The sequence below is a fragment of the Pezoporus flaviventris genome, unplaced genomic scaffold (genome assembly GCF_033815535.1).
Source record: "Pezoporus flaviventris isolate CSIRO_AGI_PZ_B2104156 unplaced genomic scaffold, CSIRO_AGI_Pfla_v1 ptg000029l, whole genome shotgun sequence".
In the NCBI taxonomy this organism is placed as follows: domain Eukaryota; kingdom Metazoa; phylum Chordata; class Aves; order Psittaciformes; family Psittacidae; genus Pezoporus; species Pezoporus flaviventris.
This window is the reverse complement of record NW_026892577.1, coordinates 10649704-10665276: the sequence shown is the minus strand read 5'-3', so window position 1 is coordinate 10665276 and position 15573 is coordinate 10649704. Positions and strand designations below refer to the sequence as shown.

The 15573-nt window shown below is 63.1% G+C and overlaps 3 protein-coding genes across 3 annotated transcripts; 1 reads left to right on the top strand and 2 right to left on the bottom strand.

Moving 5' to 3' along the window:
* Window positions 1-98: 98 nt before the first annotated feature.
* Window positions 99-7260, bottom strand: LZTS2 (leucine zipper tumor suppressor 2). The gene is made up of 7 exons (XM_061459557.1): window positions 7243-7260; window positions 6459-6515; window positions 4702-4770; window positions 3393-3860; window positions 2553-3068; window positions 1796-2065; window positions 99-1710 (listed from the first exon to the last, which is right to left on the bottom strand). The coding sequence occupies exons 1-7, from the start codon at window positions 7258-7260 to the stop codon at window positions 1030-1032; spliced, it is 2079 nt and encodes a 692-aa protein (XP_061315541.1). The 3' UTR covers window positions 99-1029.
* A 718-nt stretch (window positions 7261-7978) lies between these two features.
* TWNK (twinkle mtDNA helicase) lies at window positions 7979-12487 on the bottom strand. The gene is made up of 5 exons (XM_061458896.1): window positions 11098-12487; window positions 10374-10614; window positions 9672-9779; window positions 9263-9404; window positions 7979-8644 (listed from the first exon to the last, which is right to left on the bottom strand). The coding sequence occupies exons 1-5, from the start codon at window positions 12347-12349 to the stop codon at window positions 8375-8377; spliced, it is 2013 nt and encodes a 670-aa protein (XP_061314880.1). The 5' UTR covers window positions 12350-12487; the 3' UTR covers window positions 7979-8374.
* A 29-nt stretch (window positions 12488-12516) lies between these two features.
* Window positions 12517-14415, top strand: MRPL43 (mitochondrial ribosomal protein L43). Its single transcript, XM_061458903.1, has 3 exons — window positions 12517-12701; window positions 13438-13544; window positions 14188-14415. Exons 1-3 carry the CDS (start codon window positions 12571-12573, stop codon window positions 14400-14402), a joined length of 453 nt encoding a protein of 150 aa, XP_061314887.1. The 5' UTR covers window positions 12517-12570; the 3' UTR covers window positions 14403-14415.
* The last annotated feature ends 1158 nt before the right edge of the window (window positions 14416-15573 follow it).

Sequence of the window (15573 nt, the reverse complement as noted above, 5' to 3'; positions counted from 1 at the left end):
GAAGCTGCTCGCAGCAGGACCTGAGGTGGGGCACAACTGGTGACATAGAAGGAGGACAAACAGCCCCTGACCCTGCTCTGGACACAAAGACACAGCCCTGAAAAAAACACAGCCAGGGGCTTGTTTTTAATCAGCGTTCCCGGGTGGTACACGGGTGAGCCGGGCTCTGGGAGCAGCACACCACTGAAATAAAGTACAACACCCCCCACCACCACCACCGGAGCCAGGGGTGACCAAGCTAGAGCTGGGCACAGCCAGGCTTTTCCTTTGGTTTGACCCTGCTGGGTGGCCAGCTGGGACCCCCAACTCTGCTCACCCTAGTACTGTGCCCCTCTCCCTGGCAGGCTGGGCATTGCAGGGGCATGGGCCCAGCTTATTCTGGGTGGAGGAAGAACAGGGGGATGCTGGGGGTGAGGGTATGGGAAAGGCACTGAGGGCAAGGTTCCCTGTGGCAGGGGTGATGGGGGCACAGACAGGTGGGGTGTGAGCTAGGAAAGGGTGATACGTTTTGGTAGGGCCTATAAAAATAGAGTTATTTAAAATGGCACAGAAATGACTCCCCTGACACACACACACACAGGAGGTGAGGGGGAGGCTGGCATGGGCAGGGATGGAGCACACACGATCTCCTCTGGAAGTGGCTGGGTGGCAGTGCCAGTAGGGATGAGAGGGAGGGGGCAAGTCAGCCCTCCCTCTGCCCAAGGTGACCCTGGCTGAAGCCAGCACTGCTAATCCCTGTGCACTAAGAGGATCAGCAGCAACCAGCTCCCGATGGCCCCAATGCCAGGACTCAGCACCCACCTGGTTCCACATCTCACGGGCACCCCCTCAATGCAGTGGGTACCAACCCACCCTCACCCCAACACCTCCATGTGGGAAGGGGGCAGCTCCTTCGGTCCCCTTTGTCCCCTCCCAGTATCAGCAGTCTCTGCAGAGCCAGAGGGAGAGCAGGGATCACCCAAGCTCCCCAAATCCCAGGAGCTGGAACCCCCTCACCCCTCCGAGCACAGGGTGAGGGAAGGCAGTGTCTCAAATCTCTGTGGCTGTGATCTCCTCGAAGGGTGGGTCAGGGCCAGGGGGGTCACAGTGCTCAGGTGGGGGTTCCTCGCCCTGGAGCCGGAGATGCTGGAGCCTCTGCTCAAGCCGCCGGTTGCGGCGGTACATCTGGATGTAGCTGTACTGCAGCTGCTTCTGGTAGCGGATAACCCGCTCCTTCTCACCCTGCCATGTGCCGCGCTCCTGCTCGAAGGCATCCCGCTGCTCCTGCCCGCGCCTCCGCTCCAGGGCCACCTCTGCACGCAGCCGCTCCAGCTGCCGCCGCAGCCCCGCGCTGCCCCGGGGCTCCTCACCAGGCTGGGGACACCCCTCACCGGGTGGTGGGCACCCCTCACCGGGTGGAGGGCACCTCGCATGGGCAGCTTCCCGCAGCCCTGCCAGCTCCTGCTCCAGCCGCCCGGCTTTGGCGCGGAAGAGGTCGGCCTCGCTCTTGCGACGCTGCAGTTCGTTGGCACAGACCTCCAGCTCCAGCGCCTTGAGGCGGGCGGCCTCCTGCAGCCCCTGCGCCCGCCGCTCGCCCGCCTGCAGCTGCGCCCGCGCCTCCCGCAGCTGCGCCCGCAGCCCCAGCAGCTCTGTGCTGCGCTGCGCCAGCTCTGCCTGCGCCTCCTTCAGCTGCTGCTTCAGCAGGGAGATCTCACCTGACTTCTGGCACACCTGCAGGGGGACAATGGGGCTCAGGTGCCGGCTGGGACCCCCACGCCTGCACCCCTGACTTGCCTGGCACTGTCAGGCAGCTCACCTCCCACTTGGTCTCCTCCAGCCGGGGTGCCAGCTCGGTGCGCTCACGCTGGAAGGAGGCGCAGCGGCGCTCCAGCAGCTCCCGCTCCTGCAGCAGCTGGGCAAAGTCCTCCTGCAGCTGCTTCTTCTCCTGCTGCAGCTGCAGCACCTGGAGCTGCAGGACCTGCTGCCCCCGCTGTGCTGCCTGGGCTGCCTGCCGTGCCTGGGCCGCACAGCGCTGCCGGAGACCCTCTAGCTCCTGCTCACAGCGCCGCTGCTTCTCCTCGTACACCTAGGGTGGGGGACAAGGGACACACGCACGACACATTCAACTTCCGGCTGCTGCAGGATGGGCACCCCCCTCCCCATGGCACATGCCCCCAAAGGAAGGAGGGGTACAGGAAGGCTGCAATGTAGTGATGCCTGCCTCTTTGTGCTCTCCCACATCCCTCTGCATGCTGGCTCCCCCATGTCAGCACCCCCAGAATCTATAGGGCTCCCTCAGCTCCACCACAAGCAGGGAGAAGCTGCAGGTCTCAGGCATATTCAAAAAGGGCGCTCCAAAATGGAGCATCCCAGTCTGTGCAACTGGTCCCCAGCAGCCCAGGGACTACGTAAGACTACCCAACATCAGGAAAAAGCCACTGACACACAGAAAAAAGCATCCTCATATAAGGGTCTGGAGAGGGTTCCCAAGGGTGTCCCTGCCTTCCAACCAGGGGGGAAATTCACTCAGAGGAGGCGAACAGGGAGAGGACAGGGGGACACCAGAGGCATACCTGGCAGATGGCCACCTCATTCTCATCCAGGCTGTCACGCAGGAGCTGCAGCTCGGCCTCCCTCTCCCGCAGCTTGTCCTCCAGCTCCCGCACCAGCATGGCTTCCTCACCGGGCAGAGGTGAGCGCCCGCAGGAGCCGCTCTCGGAGGAGGGCCGGCCACGGCCGCTCAGCGAGCCCGTGCTCTTGCTGGAGGATGAGCGCCCGCTGTCTGAGTTGGAGGGGCGGCAGCCCCCCGGCTGGTCGGGGGGACCATGGGGGGTGGGTGGCAGGGCTCCCACCTCGGGGTGCTGGCTGCAGCCCGTGCTGTAGGTGGGCAGGCTGGAGAGGGAGTTGCGCCCCGAGTCCGAGAGGGTGCTGGCGCGGCAGCTCAGGGAGCCAGGCTTCTCGGCACCCAGCAAGTGGGTGAGGCTCACCTGGCTCTCCGAGAGCCCAGGGCGCACCACTGTCTGGGCGCTCCGGAGCTTGGGCACCACCGGCTTGAAGGCCATGGGGCGGATCAGGGTCTTCTCCACGTTCTGCCAAGGAAGAGGGGAAGAGTGCAGGGGGGGGCTAGGGAACACCCATCACTCTCCCAAGGGGGTGCCGCAATGCCTTCCCACCCCAGACAAGGGCCAGCTGCTGCCTGCTCCATCCCCCCTTCATGGGGTACTCAGGTGGGCTCCCCCTCACACAACCCTTACATGAAAGAAGGAACATCATGGGCATGGGACCACCACCTGCCCAGAGACACCAAATAGGTAGCAACATGGCCCCAGTTAGCCGACAGCCCCAGTGCGGCATAGGGAGCAAAGCCACAACCCAGCACACATCCACCCACCCTGCTGCTCTCCCCTCCCTACCTCCTCCAGCTTGCCAGAGACAGGGACAAGCTTGGGGGGGGGGGCCCGGAGGTGACCACTTGGGGCTTGGTCATCGTGGGGCTCATCTGAGTCACTGCAGAGGCTGGTGGGAGACGGGACGTCGAGCCAGTCACCACAGAAGCCTCCATTGGCATAGGCATGGGTGACACCAGGCATGGCTGGGTGGGACTCCTCGGGAGATGGGGGGTCCCGCTGGGTGGCCCTGAGCAGCCCCTCCTGCTTGCGGAAGGAGGCGGTGGGAGGGTCCCCATTGCAGGGCTGGCTGGTGCAGTCGTGGCGGGGCCGGCCAGGCAGGAGGCTGCCGACGCTGCCCATGGTGGCAGGGGGCGAATGGACAGCAGCACGGAGCTGTGCAGCCCCCTCATCGACGGCCTCGAGGGGCACCGGCAGTGTCTGCACGATGGCCATGACGCGGGGAGCCCCGGCGGGCAGGGGCACATGGGCAGCCTGCAGGCAAGGGAGAGAGGGCATCAGAGCTGTGAGCACTGCTGGACATGCCCCACTGGCTACCACCATCCCCAGTCCTGTGGTTGCAGGCTGACCCGAGGAGGGGCTGGCAGAAGGAGATGCCAAATGAACCAGAATAAAACCAGGATTAGCCCAGGAGGGTGGCAGCAGCACCCCCCAAGCTGGGCTCAGCACCCCAGTGGAGCATCCTGGGGCTGTGGGGTGCTGGTGGCACCGTGACGCAGTGGCATGCAGTCGTCCTGCCCCCGCCGTGCCCTGGCATGACCCTGCTGCAGGAAGTGTGCCAGGGCTGGAGGCAAATCCCAAGAGGCCCACGGACAGCCAGCTCCTGGGCAGCCTGCCCACCAGCTCCACGGCACTGCCTGCCCCACAGCACCCACCAGCACAGCCCCCACAGAGAGTGGGGGCAGCCATACACACTGGGGACAGCCACTTCCCTGCCCCACAGCCCCCACCCCAATGCATGGGTGTCCCCTGTTCCCACCCCACACACTCCCCTCCAGCTCTGCCAGTGCCCCCATACCCCAACCCAGGCCATACGCCCGCGTGACAGGCGCCAGCCGATGGGCCGGATCCGTCCCCTGCTGCCTCATCGTATCGTGCACATGGCTGCGGCTGGCACGGGGTGTAGGCGGGGGGGCACCGCCCGCAGAGCTGTCACCTGAAATCAATCTGCCTGCCAGTGCCCGGGGTGGGGACGACCACGGGAGAGACGCCGGCGAGCCAGAGCCCACCCAGCCACCAGCACCCTTACCACAGCAGCATGCCCATGTCACCCCAGGGTGGGAAGGTGGGTGACCCCCACCCCGGCTCCACTCACCTCGCCAGCTGCTGCCCATCCGTCCGGTCCACTCGGGTCCCCACACCAAGAACACAGCTCTACCGGCCGCTGAAGTGGGAAGGAGCAAGAGGAGGGGGTCAGGGTGCTGAAGGGCAACGGGGGTCCCTGAGCCGCACGCAGCCCCCCCCCCCGGCAGGAACAGGGGGAGCAGTGCCAGCGTGGCACGGAGGGTGGCAGGGGAGCCTGGCAGTGGGCGCGCTGCTCCAAGCACCCAGGGATTGCTGTGGCCACCCCGGGAGGGGCGGTGGGGACAACAGCCCTCAGCATGGAGGGGCACTGCTGGAGGGGCACGAGCAGGGATCACGGACACGGAACCCCCAAAGGGACATCTCGGGGCACCGGAGCCGCAGCCAGAGATGTGCGCAGCACCGCATCCCAGCGAGACTGCTCCGGGACGTGCACGTCAGGGCACCCCTAGGGACAGCCGGGTCCCCATATGGACACCGGGGGGGACACCGCCACCGCCGGGGCCCCGCGCTGGGCGGCGGGGGGAAGGGAACCCGTTTTCTCCTTCCCGCAAGCCCCCTCGGCCCGCAGACAGGGTCCCAGCGCTGCCCGAGAGGGAGGGGGCAAGGGGCCCGGGGGGGGGGGGGGGCAGCTCAGCAGGCAGCGCTCGGCAAAACATCCTCCAGCCACCCAGTAAAACCAGTCAGCAACTGGGGCGGCGTCACAGCCAGCTGCTCCGGCCGGAGCACCGCGGAGCCGCATCCCACCGTTCCGACCCCGGAACGGCAACGCGAGACTCGGCCCCTGCTCGGCCAGACCCGCACCCTGAGCTGATGGGTGTTCCGGGGGCTCTCGGGCCTCGGTGGCACCGCAGGACCCCCCCAGGGGTAGGAAGGATCGGTCCCTCATCCCTCCCCACACGCACCCGGTACCTGTGGGGTGGGTACCCTCCCTATGCTTAGCTGTGCCCCCCCACCATTCCGAGGCACCCTGGGTGGTGCTGGCCCCCTTGACTGCCCCATGTTTCCCCCTTGCCCTCCCCCCCACCACACTGCCCCTTATAGCCCCACAACACCCAGCCTGCCCCATAGTGCTTCCACCCTGCCCGGCTGCACAGCGCCTATAAGTGCTCCATGGCATCTCAGGGCCCCACTGCCCCACAGCTCCCCACAAGAGTCCTACAACATACCTAAAGTTCTCCATGACACCACCAAAGTGCCCTACAGAGCCCAGGGGCCTGTACAGCCCCACAATACCGCGAAGTGCCCCATAACACCCCCAAAGTGCTTCACAGACAGCCTGGGTTTCTGCTGCCCCACAGCTCCCCCCATATCCCCCTAAAACATCTTCAAAGTGTCCCGCAGAGCCCCAGGGACTCTGCTGCCCCACAGCTCCCTTAAAGTGCCCTTAAAGCACCCCTAAAGTGTTGCAAAACACCCCCAAATTGCCCCACAGCATCCCTGGGCCTGCACTGCCTCACAGCTTCCCCAGAGTGCCCCTAAAGCACCCCGAAAGTGCCCCACGACCCCCTAAACTGCCCCATAGAGCCCTGAGCCTCTGTATCTCCAGAGTACCACCAAAATACCCCGAAACACCCCAAAGCGCCCCACAGTCGCCACTGCTCCCAGGACCCCCCTCAAAGCGGCCCCCCCAAGCCCCCAACCCCCGGCAGCGCCCCCAGAGCGCCCCCCAACCCTCTCCTCCGAGGTGCCCCCCGGGACCCCCGCGCCCCAGCCGTCTCCCGCAGCCCCCCGAGACCTCCCCGGCCCGGCCCCGATCCCCTCACTCACCGCGGCCCCGCTGCCGCCCTCCCGCGCCGCGCCGCGCCCCGCCACCCCGCCCCCGCCCTAAGCCCCGCCCCTAGACGTGACCCCGCCCCTCGTTAGCCCACGCCCCTCCCGCGAAGCCACGCCCCCTCACAGGAAAGAGGGCAGGGGCTGGGGGGGGGCTCGCAGGGGTCACCCCCAGTCACATCCATTCGGGGTGATTTCCGAGCTGGGGGGCACACACACACGACACACACGGGGCTTGCCCCCTTTTTTGCACCAGCCGAGCCCCCCCACCTCGGGGGTCTCCCCCCCCAAACCTACAGGATGAAGGCTGTGCCGGATACGGCCCCCCCAGATTACTCCGGGAGCTCAGCACCCCGCCAAGGGGCAGGAAGGTTCTGCCTCGCCTGACATTCGCCTCCCCATCCCTCCCCCGTGAGATGTGTTACTGCCACCCCCCAGCACTCCGAGAACCCCTAACTGGTGAGAACGGGAGACACAACAACCCATCAGCACACCTGCAGCCCGGGGAGCTGCGGGTACCCCCTGGCACCTCCCCAGGGTCTGGGATCACACAGGGTCCCCCCCCCAGGCTCAGCTCCATCACCCCCTCTCAACTCCAGGGAGGGATGGGTGAGAGGTGAGGGTCCCAGGGTTTCCCACTGCCCCACTTCCAACCCACAGCTCCATGACAGCAAGACTGGGGAAATGGGGATCAGGGAGCCAGAGGGGACTGAGGGGGTAGAGAACACCCAGTCCCCGGGGGCCTGGCTCCCACTGCCACCACCACCCCCTTCCCCCTTACCTCTGCTTCCTCTGCCATCACCCTCAGCCTGCCCTGGCGGAATGGGGGGCTCACACCTGCACCCACAGGTGCTCTCGGGAGAGCCGGTGCACCCCGGAAACCCGGGGCTGGGTGTGTACCTCCCGCACGCCCCAGCCCCTCATTATGGCTCAGGATAAAACTATGCCCAGTGCACAGGTTGGCAATAACTGGGCAGGGGCAGGATGCTTTGCACAGCGGGGACAGCCTCTGTGGTGCCCCTCCAACCCCAGGGTCCCCCAGTCACAGCAACAGCAGCACAGAAACAGCTATCACCTTTCTGCTTTATTAAAACTAGAAAGAACTGAAGGATTAGACCAAGATCTGGCCATGGACTTGTCCTACCACAGGTAGGTCACAGCATTTGCTGCACAGAGCCCGAGGGCATGGGGATGGCCACCCCCTAGCCCAGCAGAGCGAGGCAGGACTGCTCCTCCTGAGGTTTTACTGCTGGTGATGTCCCTGAAGAAAGGAGCTGGTGGAGACTCTGAGCAAAGGGGCTGAATTGTGGGCAGAGCTCTCAGCAATGCCTGCCACCCGTCAGGAGTGATATCCTGGGGGTCCAGCTCCCACCACGTCCCACGGACAGCAACAGCCATTCACAACCTCCCACACTTCCATCTATCACCTTCCTCTCACTGGCTCCAACCCAGCCAGGATCCATCCCAAAGACCCCCATCTGTGACAGGGGATTCAGCCATGTGTCTGTCTGCAGGACCCCAACCTCCCCCAGTGACAGTCCATGATTTCAGCTCCGTTATAGCCACAATTTAAATACCTGTGCCAGGTCTGGAGATCCCCCCTCCATACTGCCCATGCTGCCTCCACTCCCCACCATGCTCCCAACACTCAGCACCAGTACAGCACAGTCAGTATTTGCCAAAGCACCCTTGCCTGGCTGCTCTTCTCTGGGATGAGGCCAACCTTGTTTCTTGGTGGCCCCACGTCTCACAGACACCATGGCGGTGGCCAACAGGCTTGTTCTTGCAGGAGAAAGGGCCACAGCAGTGTGTGGCTGCTGCTCCCTTGGGAGAGGGACTGGTGTACCCCAGCCCCATGCTCCTAGCACCAGTCCTCGTTCCTTCTGACAGGCTGAGGAAGAGACCTGATGGGCTCACAGCTTCTTAGAGGCTCCTGAGCTTCCCTCTGGAGCTTTCTTGGCTGAAGGTGCCTTTGCAGCTAAAGGCGCCTTCTCCTCCTTCACCTTCTTCACCTTGGCCTTGCTTTTGCTGGAGAAGGTGAGCGAGGTCTTGCTGAACTCCAGGGGGAAGACACCCACGTCCCCGTCAAAGCGGTTCTTGGACACCTGCAGGTAGCGCTTCCCTGGCCCTGACGCCAGCTTACGGTCCTGCAGGATGAGGACATTGTCGGCCTCCTGGCTGGCCTGCGGGAAGGAAAACATCTCCAGGATGATGCTGGGGATGCAGCCAGAGGCAGGGGCTCCTTCGAGCCCTGGTACGGGGCGTCCCAGGCCATGGCAACTCCAGCACTTCCCTGACACCAACCCCTCGTCTCCCCCAGGGACACCTCAGTGACCTGTTGGGCAGACAGCTTGAGCAGCACACCCTGGGAATCAAGGGAGCACTGTGCACATTCACAGAGCACCTCCTGCCCACAGCTGCAAGGTTACTCAGCATCCCAGCAGAGACTGGGGCACTTAGAGCTCATCCCTCCACCCTCCCTGGCTCCTTCTTTAATTACCTTCTCCTACATCCCACTCATATTCAATGAGCGTTAATTAACTGCACGTAAAGCCCCATCAGCGCTTTAGCTGGCAAAGGATTTGCTCTCTGCCTGCATCTCCCTGGCCAAATTGGGACTCCACACATCTGCAGTGAACGACAGGAATCCTGGGGACATCCTGCCCCTCACGGCACTCTGTTTCCCCAGTGATGACCCATGGTGCTGGTGGGAGCGGGGGACAGCTGCCCAACGTATCCCTGCCCCACCTAGGAACACACTGTGCCTGAGGGACAGGATAGGCCACCCCAGCCCAGCTCACCTTGGCAGAGCCAAAGATGGAAGCTGTCTGCAGCTCCTTCTCATCATCCTCCTTGCGGGGATGGATGACCAGTGTGATGTGACAGTTATTGTCCGTGGCAAACTTGCGGAAGGCACCAACGATGTAGTCCTGTGCAGCGAGCCTGCCATGGCAGTGAGAACAGGGTCAGGGGCTCACTCTCCATGAGGCTCTTGGGCCCATGTAGGAAAAGGGATGGGACATGACAGGGATCATGGTAACCGGCTCATGCTTTCCCCACCTCCTCCTCCCCAAGGCAGTGATCGCCCTTCAAGGAAACTGGGCTGCCAGACAGGACTAAAGCGCACAGCCCCTGTCGTGGCACACAGCAGGGCCAGCTCCAGCAACGACAGTGGCAGAGGAAGGAGGGGGCAGCTTGGAGAAGGGCTACCTGTCCACAGAGAGGTGCTCATATCCCATCATGAACTGGAGGTTGTCAACGACCACGTGGGTGATGTCGTACATGTAGACAGCGTGTTGCATGGTGTCAATCACAGCCCTGGGTAGGGGGAGACTGGGATCAGCCCCGGAGATCAGCGGAGGCAGGGATGGGGATGCTGAGCCAGGCATGGGGATGCGGAGAGGCTGAGCTGGCTCCTGGCGCATCCCACCTCCACATTTCCTCCGTTGCAGGACAGGCACAAGCCTCATCCCCATGCTTCACCCCATAGGTGAGGGCAGCAGGATCAGGAGAACCCAGCCCCTACCCACCACCCTGTGATCCTCCCCCAGCCCACACGGGATGTGTGCAGGTGCAACAGCACCTGGTGAATAAAAGCAGCCAGAGGTGCCTGTCCTGCTCCCCAGCAAACAGCAGTGCTGCCAGTGAGCAGGGTGTGTGGGGGACACATCCTGCCACGGGCAGAGGCTGATTTTAGAGCAGCCACCCAGCACAGGAACAGGCCCTCTCCCTTCACCCCCACCCCAGAAGAAGGCTGTGAGAGTCCCCACATGCCAGCCCTGGTACTAGAACAGCAACAACATGCCTCCTGCCAGCCCCAAACCTGCAGAGGAAGAGCCCCAGCTCCCCAGTGCCCCACAGCACATGCTGTGAGGGATAACTGCTACTGGGGATGAAGGTGTGGGACCATACTTGATGTTCTGTTGGCCATGGAAAGTCATGAAGTAGAGCGGGAGGTCCTCAAAGCGATCAGCCCACTCATCATACAGCTCCAGCTTGTCATCCAGGCACTGGGTGGCAAACTGTGTCAGCATGATCTTGGCCAGGCGGATGTTGTTGATCTCAAAGCTGCCCCACAGCGTGCACACCCCCTGCATGCACAGGTCCAGCGCGTACTCACTGATAAAGGTTGTCTTCCCACTGCCCGTCGGGCCTGGTACAAGGACAATGACAGGAGGAATTAGCCAGGGGAAATTATCTGACCCATCCTGAATGCGTTTTGGGGCTGTTCAGAGGTGGAAGTGCCAAGGAGCGGGATAAGAGCAACCTATCCACAGCACTCCCACCATATACAAGCAGCATCTCCTGCTTGGCTGCATCTCTGGACACACACATGTTGCTTCCAGCAGCCAGAAGGTCCCTGTAGGGTGTGATGAAGGGCTGGCACACGAAGGGCTCAGAGAAGAGGTGGCAGGTGGAAGCAGGGGTGAGGGACACCCCAGGATTTCCTATGCTGCCTCAAGCAGTGAGCCCATCACCACACTGGTGGATGGATCCAGCCCCACTGCACTCAGGACAGACTCAGCCGAAGCCACAGGCATAAAGGGACCTGAAAGATTTGCAAGGCATCACCCCCAAGAGGTGAAGCACCAAAGAGCCTTCTGCTCTCCCCATCCACCAGCAGTTTGCCCATCACCTGTGAAGACAGTGAGCTCCCCTCTGCGGTGCCCTTTGAGGAGCTTGTTGAGCTCGGGAAAGCGTACCCACTTGACGCCAGCCACCTGCTCGCTGTTGACCAGCTCCCCAAACACCTCCTCACGCAGCTGCCGGAAGGACACGATGGATTTGTGGCTGGCGGGCAGGGCGGCACGCAGGATCTTGGTGAGGTTCAGGCCCTGGTTCAGAGCCTCCAAGGGCCGGGGCTGCAGGTTGCCGGGGCGCACCAGGGAGCAGCGCTTGAGGCTCAGCTTGCGGGCAAAGAGCTTGGCGGCTTCCCAGGAGCGCAGGTCCTCGCCCAGCCACAGTGTGATGCGCTTGAACTGCTCCAGGTAGGGGAGGAGGGCGGGGGGCAGGCAGGTGGACCCCCGTGGCAGGGCCAGGCTGGCCACCCCTGTGGCTTGGTGCAGGGCCAGGGCATCCAGCTCCCACCCCGTTAACACCAGCTCTGTGTCTCGGCAGCTGATCAAGGGCAGACCAAAGAGATTGCGATACGAATCAAAGCGGGGTAAAGTCTCTTCCACATAAACTATCGTATCCCCCTTCTTCTCCACCCGCAGAAGCTTCAGGCCTTTTAGGGTGGCATCACGGGGACTAAACCAGGGGAAGACAAGGGACTTAGCAGTCCTCAGATAACGCACCCCAAAGCGTTTCAGGGTGGCATCCGTTACCGGGTTGATACCGAACATGGCCTTGGTCTCCTTGGTCTCATCCTTATCCAACAGATCAGAGAGCGGCAGCGCCCGCTCCCAGATGCAGCGGGCATCCTCACGAGCCCGCCGCATGTCCTCCTCTGCCTCCTCCGAGCTGTAGGGGGAAGCGCCGCGGTGCTGCAGCTCCACGTTGGCCTGGAAGTCCTGCCAGGTGCCCTCGGCCAGGGTGGCCGTGCACAGGAAGCTGCCCGTCGTCTTGTCAATGAAAAGCGTGTAAGGGGTGCTGGCGGCCGGCGGCTGCTCCTCCCGGCCGGCGGTGAAGAAGCTGGGGGTGTGCAGGCAGCTGTACCCGTCGCGGAAGGGGATGCCCTGGGCGCGCAGGTACTGCCGGATCTCGGTGATGGTGACGGAGGGCACGGGCCCCTCGGGCAAAGGCAGCACGTCCTTCTTGTAGCGCCGCTGGGTGAGGCGGCCCGGCACGCCGGGGCTCAGGGAGGCTCCCTTGCTCCTCGCCCCGCAGCACAGCAGCGGCAGGAGGCGGCCGGCGGCTCTGCAGGGCCGCAGGGGCACCACCGCCATCCTGCCCGCCCCGGACGGCTGCCGATCCGCATCGGCCGCTGCCCCACGGTCCCCTCCCGGTTCCCCCCGGTTCCGGCGCCGCTCACGCCGCCCCCCCCACGTGGAGCTCCGCGGTCGCCGCCATTGCCCGCCCCGCCGCGTTCAGCGCGCCACTTCCCCAAGGGCCGGATGCGGATGTCCTGCGCTCCCGGCGCGGTTCCGGTTCCCGGGGAAGAGGCGCCATGACGGGCCGCGGGTCGCCCAGCCGGTTCCTCACGTCCGTCCTGCACAACGGCGTGGGCCGCTACGTGCGGCAGCTCCAGCGCCTCCAGCTCCTCTTCAGCCCCACCGCGGCCGATGCCCGCGGCGCCAGGTACCGCCCCGGGGGCACCGCACCGCTGCCCCTGAGCGCCGGGGTGGGGGGTGTGTGGGGTGTGTGTATTGGGAAGGAGAGGAAGAGGAAGGCTTGGTGACCCCTGATCTCTGACCTGGTGGGGAGGGGCTGGTGAGAGCCTGTGTGTGTGTGTGTAATACAGAGCTGATGGTGGTAATAACAACGGTAAGGGGAATAACAAGGGGACAGAATACAACCGCTAACCACCTGCCGACCGATACCCAAAGCCCGACCCCAGCAGCGATCCAGCCCTTCCGGGTAACTGCCCCCAGTTTATATAGCGGGCATGACGTGCTGTGGTATGGAATAATATACCACAGCTATCCCTTCGGCTAGTTTGGGTCAGGTGTCCTGTCTCTGCTTTCTCTGGGCCTCCCGTGCCCCTCCTCACTGGCAGAGCATGAGACGTAAGTCCTTGATCAGAGTAAACATTACTAAGCAACAACTAAAACATGGGTGTTATCAGCATTGTTCTCAGACCAAAGCCAAACTACAGCACTGCACCAGCTACTAAGAAGGAGAAAACCACTGAAAACCATTACAGCTGAAGCCAGGGCAATGGGGAAGGGAGAGGGTGCTGCTGAGCTCTGACCCACAGAGGTGGGGGTCACTGCTGACCCTCAGCACACAGGCAGGCTGGTGGTGATGTCTGCCCTTCACCATGAGTGGGGCTGCAGTGACCTCTGACCACACCAGACCCCCTCTCCCCCTACAGGCAGTTCGTGGAGGAGGAGGCACTGGACTTCGCGCGGCAGCACCCCGATGTCGTCCTCTACGTCAGGCCCTGCTCCAACCCGACACCGGTGCTGGTGGCTGAGTACTGTGAGTGCAGTTGGAAATAGGGGGATGTGGGGCAGGATGATGGAGTCCCTCCTGTGCTGGTGCTCCCCCACCTCTGCCCTGCTGTGGACAGCACTGGGGATGGCTGCTCTGTGGGGCAGGGGAACAGCAGCCACCCCCCAGGGGGAGTGTTGGGGAGGAAGGAGGGGAATGCGCCTTGGCCTGTTCCAGTGGAGGACCACGAAGATGCTCAGAGGTCTGGAGCATCTCTCTTATGAGGAGAGACTGCAGGAGCTGGGCCTGTTCAGTCTAGAGAAGAGAAGGCTGAGAGGGGATCTCATCAATGCATATAAATATCTCAAAAGCAGGTGCCAGGAGGATGGTGCCAGCCTCTTCAGTGGTGCCCAGTGACAGGCTGAGGAGCAATGGCCATAAACTAAAACACGGGAAGTTTCACCTCTTCATGAGGAAGGACTTCTTTATGCTGAAGGTGGCAGAGCACTGAACAGGCTGCCCGGGGGGGTTGTGAAGTCTCCTTCTCTGGAGCCATTCAAAACCCGCCTGGATGTGTTCCTGTGTAAGCTGCTCCGGGTGGTCCTGCTGTGGCAGGGGGGTTGGACTGGATGACCTCCAGAGGTCCCTTCCAACCCTAATGATTCTGTGCTCCCTTCCTGCTCTGCCACAGTGAATGGGACAGTGCGGGAGGAGCTCATCACCAGCAAGACAAGCGAAGAGATCCTGCAGCTGGCCACCAAGCTGGCTGGCCAGTCCGGCCTGGACATCATCCGCATCCGCAAGCCCTTCCACACCGACAACCCCAGCATCCAGGGCCAGTGGCACCCCCTCACCAACAAACCCTCCATCCTCACTGTGCGGGGCCCACGGCTCCAAGCCCAATAAAACCTCAACCCCACACCCTGTGCCTCTGCATCCACCTCTCCTGCCCACAGAGAAAACATCACTTCCAGACAGAGCCGTGTTTATTGCCAGGGGGCACATGGGGCTGTGTATGAGGGGTGCCAGACACAGAGGGTGATGTACCTCCTTGCAGAGGGTGGGTGCTTGGGGGTGGCTTGGTCCCACCTTGCAGCAAAACCAAGGGTTGGGGCAGGATGGGGGAATGCAGGCGTTTGGCTCTTGCCTTTTCCCACTGCACCTCACCCTGCTGGGGCAGGGAGGCCTGGGCTTCAGCCTGCTGGGGATGCCAAGGGCTGCCACGCTGTTCCTGCCCCCCCTGCTGGGCTGAGCTCCGGGTGATGTCCTGATCCTGGAAGTGCCAGCAAGGAACACAGAAGGGAGGTCAGGCACCTCAACAAGTCTCTCCCTTCGCAGCTTCTCCAATGTCACAGACCTGTCCCCACAACGGGACATGCTTTTGTCACTCCAGTTCCTCAGGTTCGCCCAGGAGGTGGCAGGAGAGGTAGTTGGGGGGATTTAGGGACAGAGGCTGCCCCTTGAAAGTGCCTTGAAGGGCAGGAGGCCCCAGTGGGAGATGCCATGTCCAGGACTCCTTGCTCTTTGAGGATGTTTCCCTTCCCACATGTTGTTCCGTGGTGGACAGGGCTGTGCCTGAACCCCAGTTCTCCAGCAGCACCACACAGGAGGGCAGAAACATGGGGCTGCAGAGGCACTGCAGAGGCACTGCAGACGCTGTGGGGAATGCTGGTGCTGCAATAAGTCCCCTGCTACACCACAGGGCACGGCTGCCAGTCCTGCTGCCAGTGTGTCCTGCTGCTGCATCCTGCTCTTCCTCTGCAGCGCCCTGGGGAGAGAGGGCAGAGCACCGTCAGGGTCAGAGGTCCCAGAGGTGCCACCTCCCCCAGTCACCCAGCCCTGTGTTTTACCTGTATCCTCCTCACGGCAGGCACACATTGCTCCACCAGCTGCTCCAGGACATTGTGGACGTCAGCTTCCTCACCCAGCCCCAACACTCACTGAACAGTCCTCTTCCTGGAGCCATCCCTGGGGGCAGATGTGGGAGAGCGGGCAGGGGCTGGCAGCCAGCAAGGCCACCCCCAACAGTGTGACTTGTGTCCACAGCCCCTCTCCTGTGAGCAGAAAGCTGAGGAGC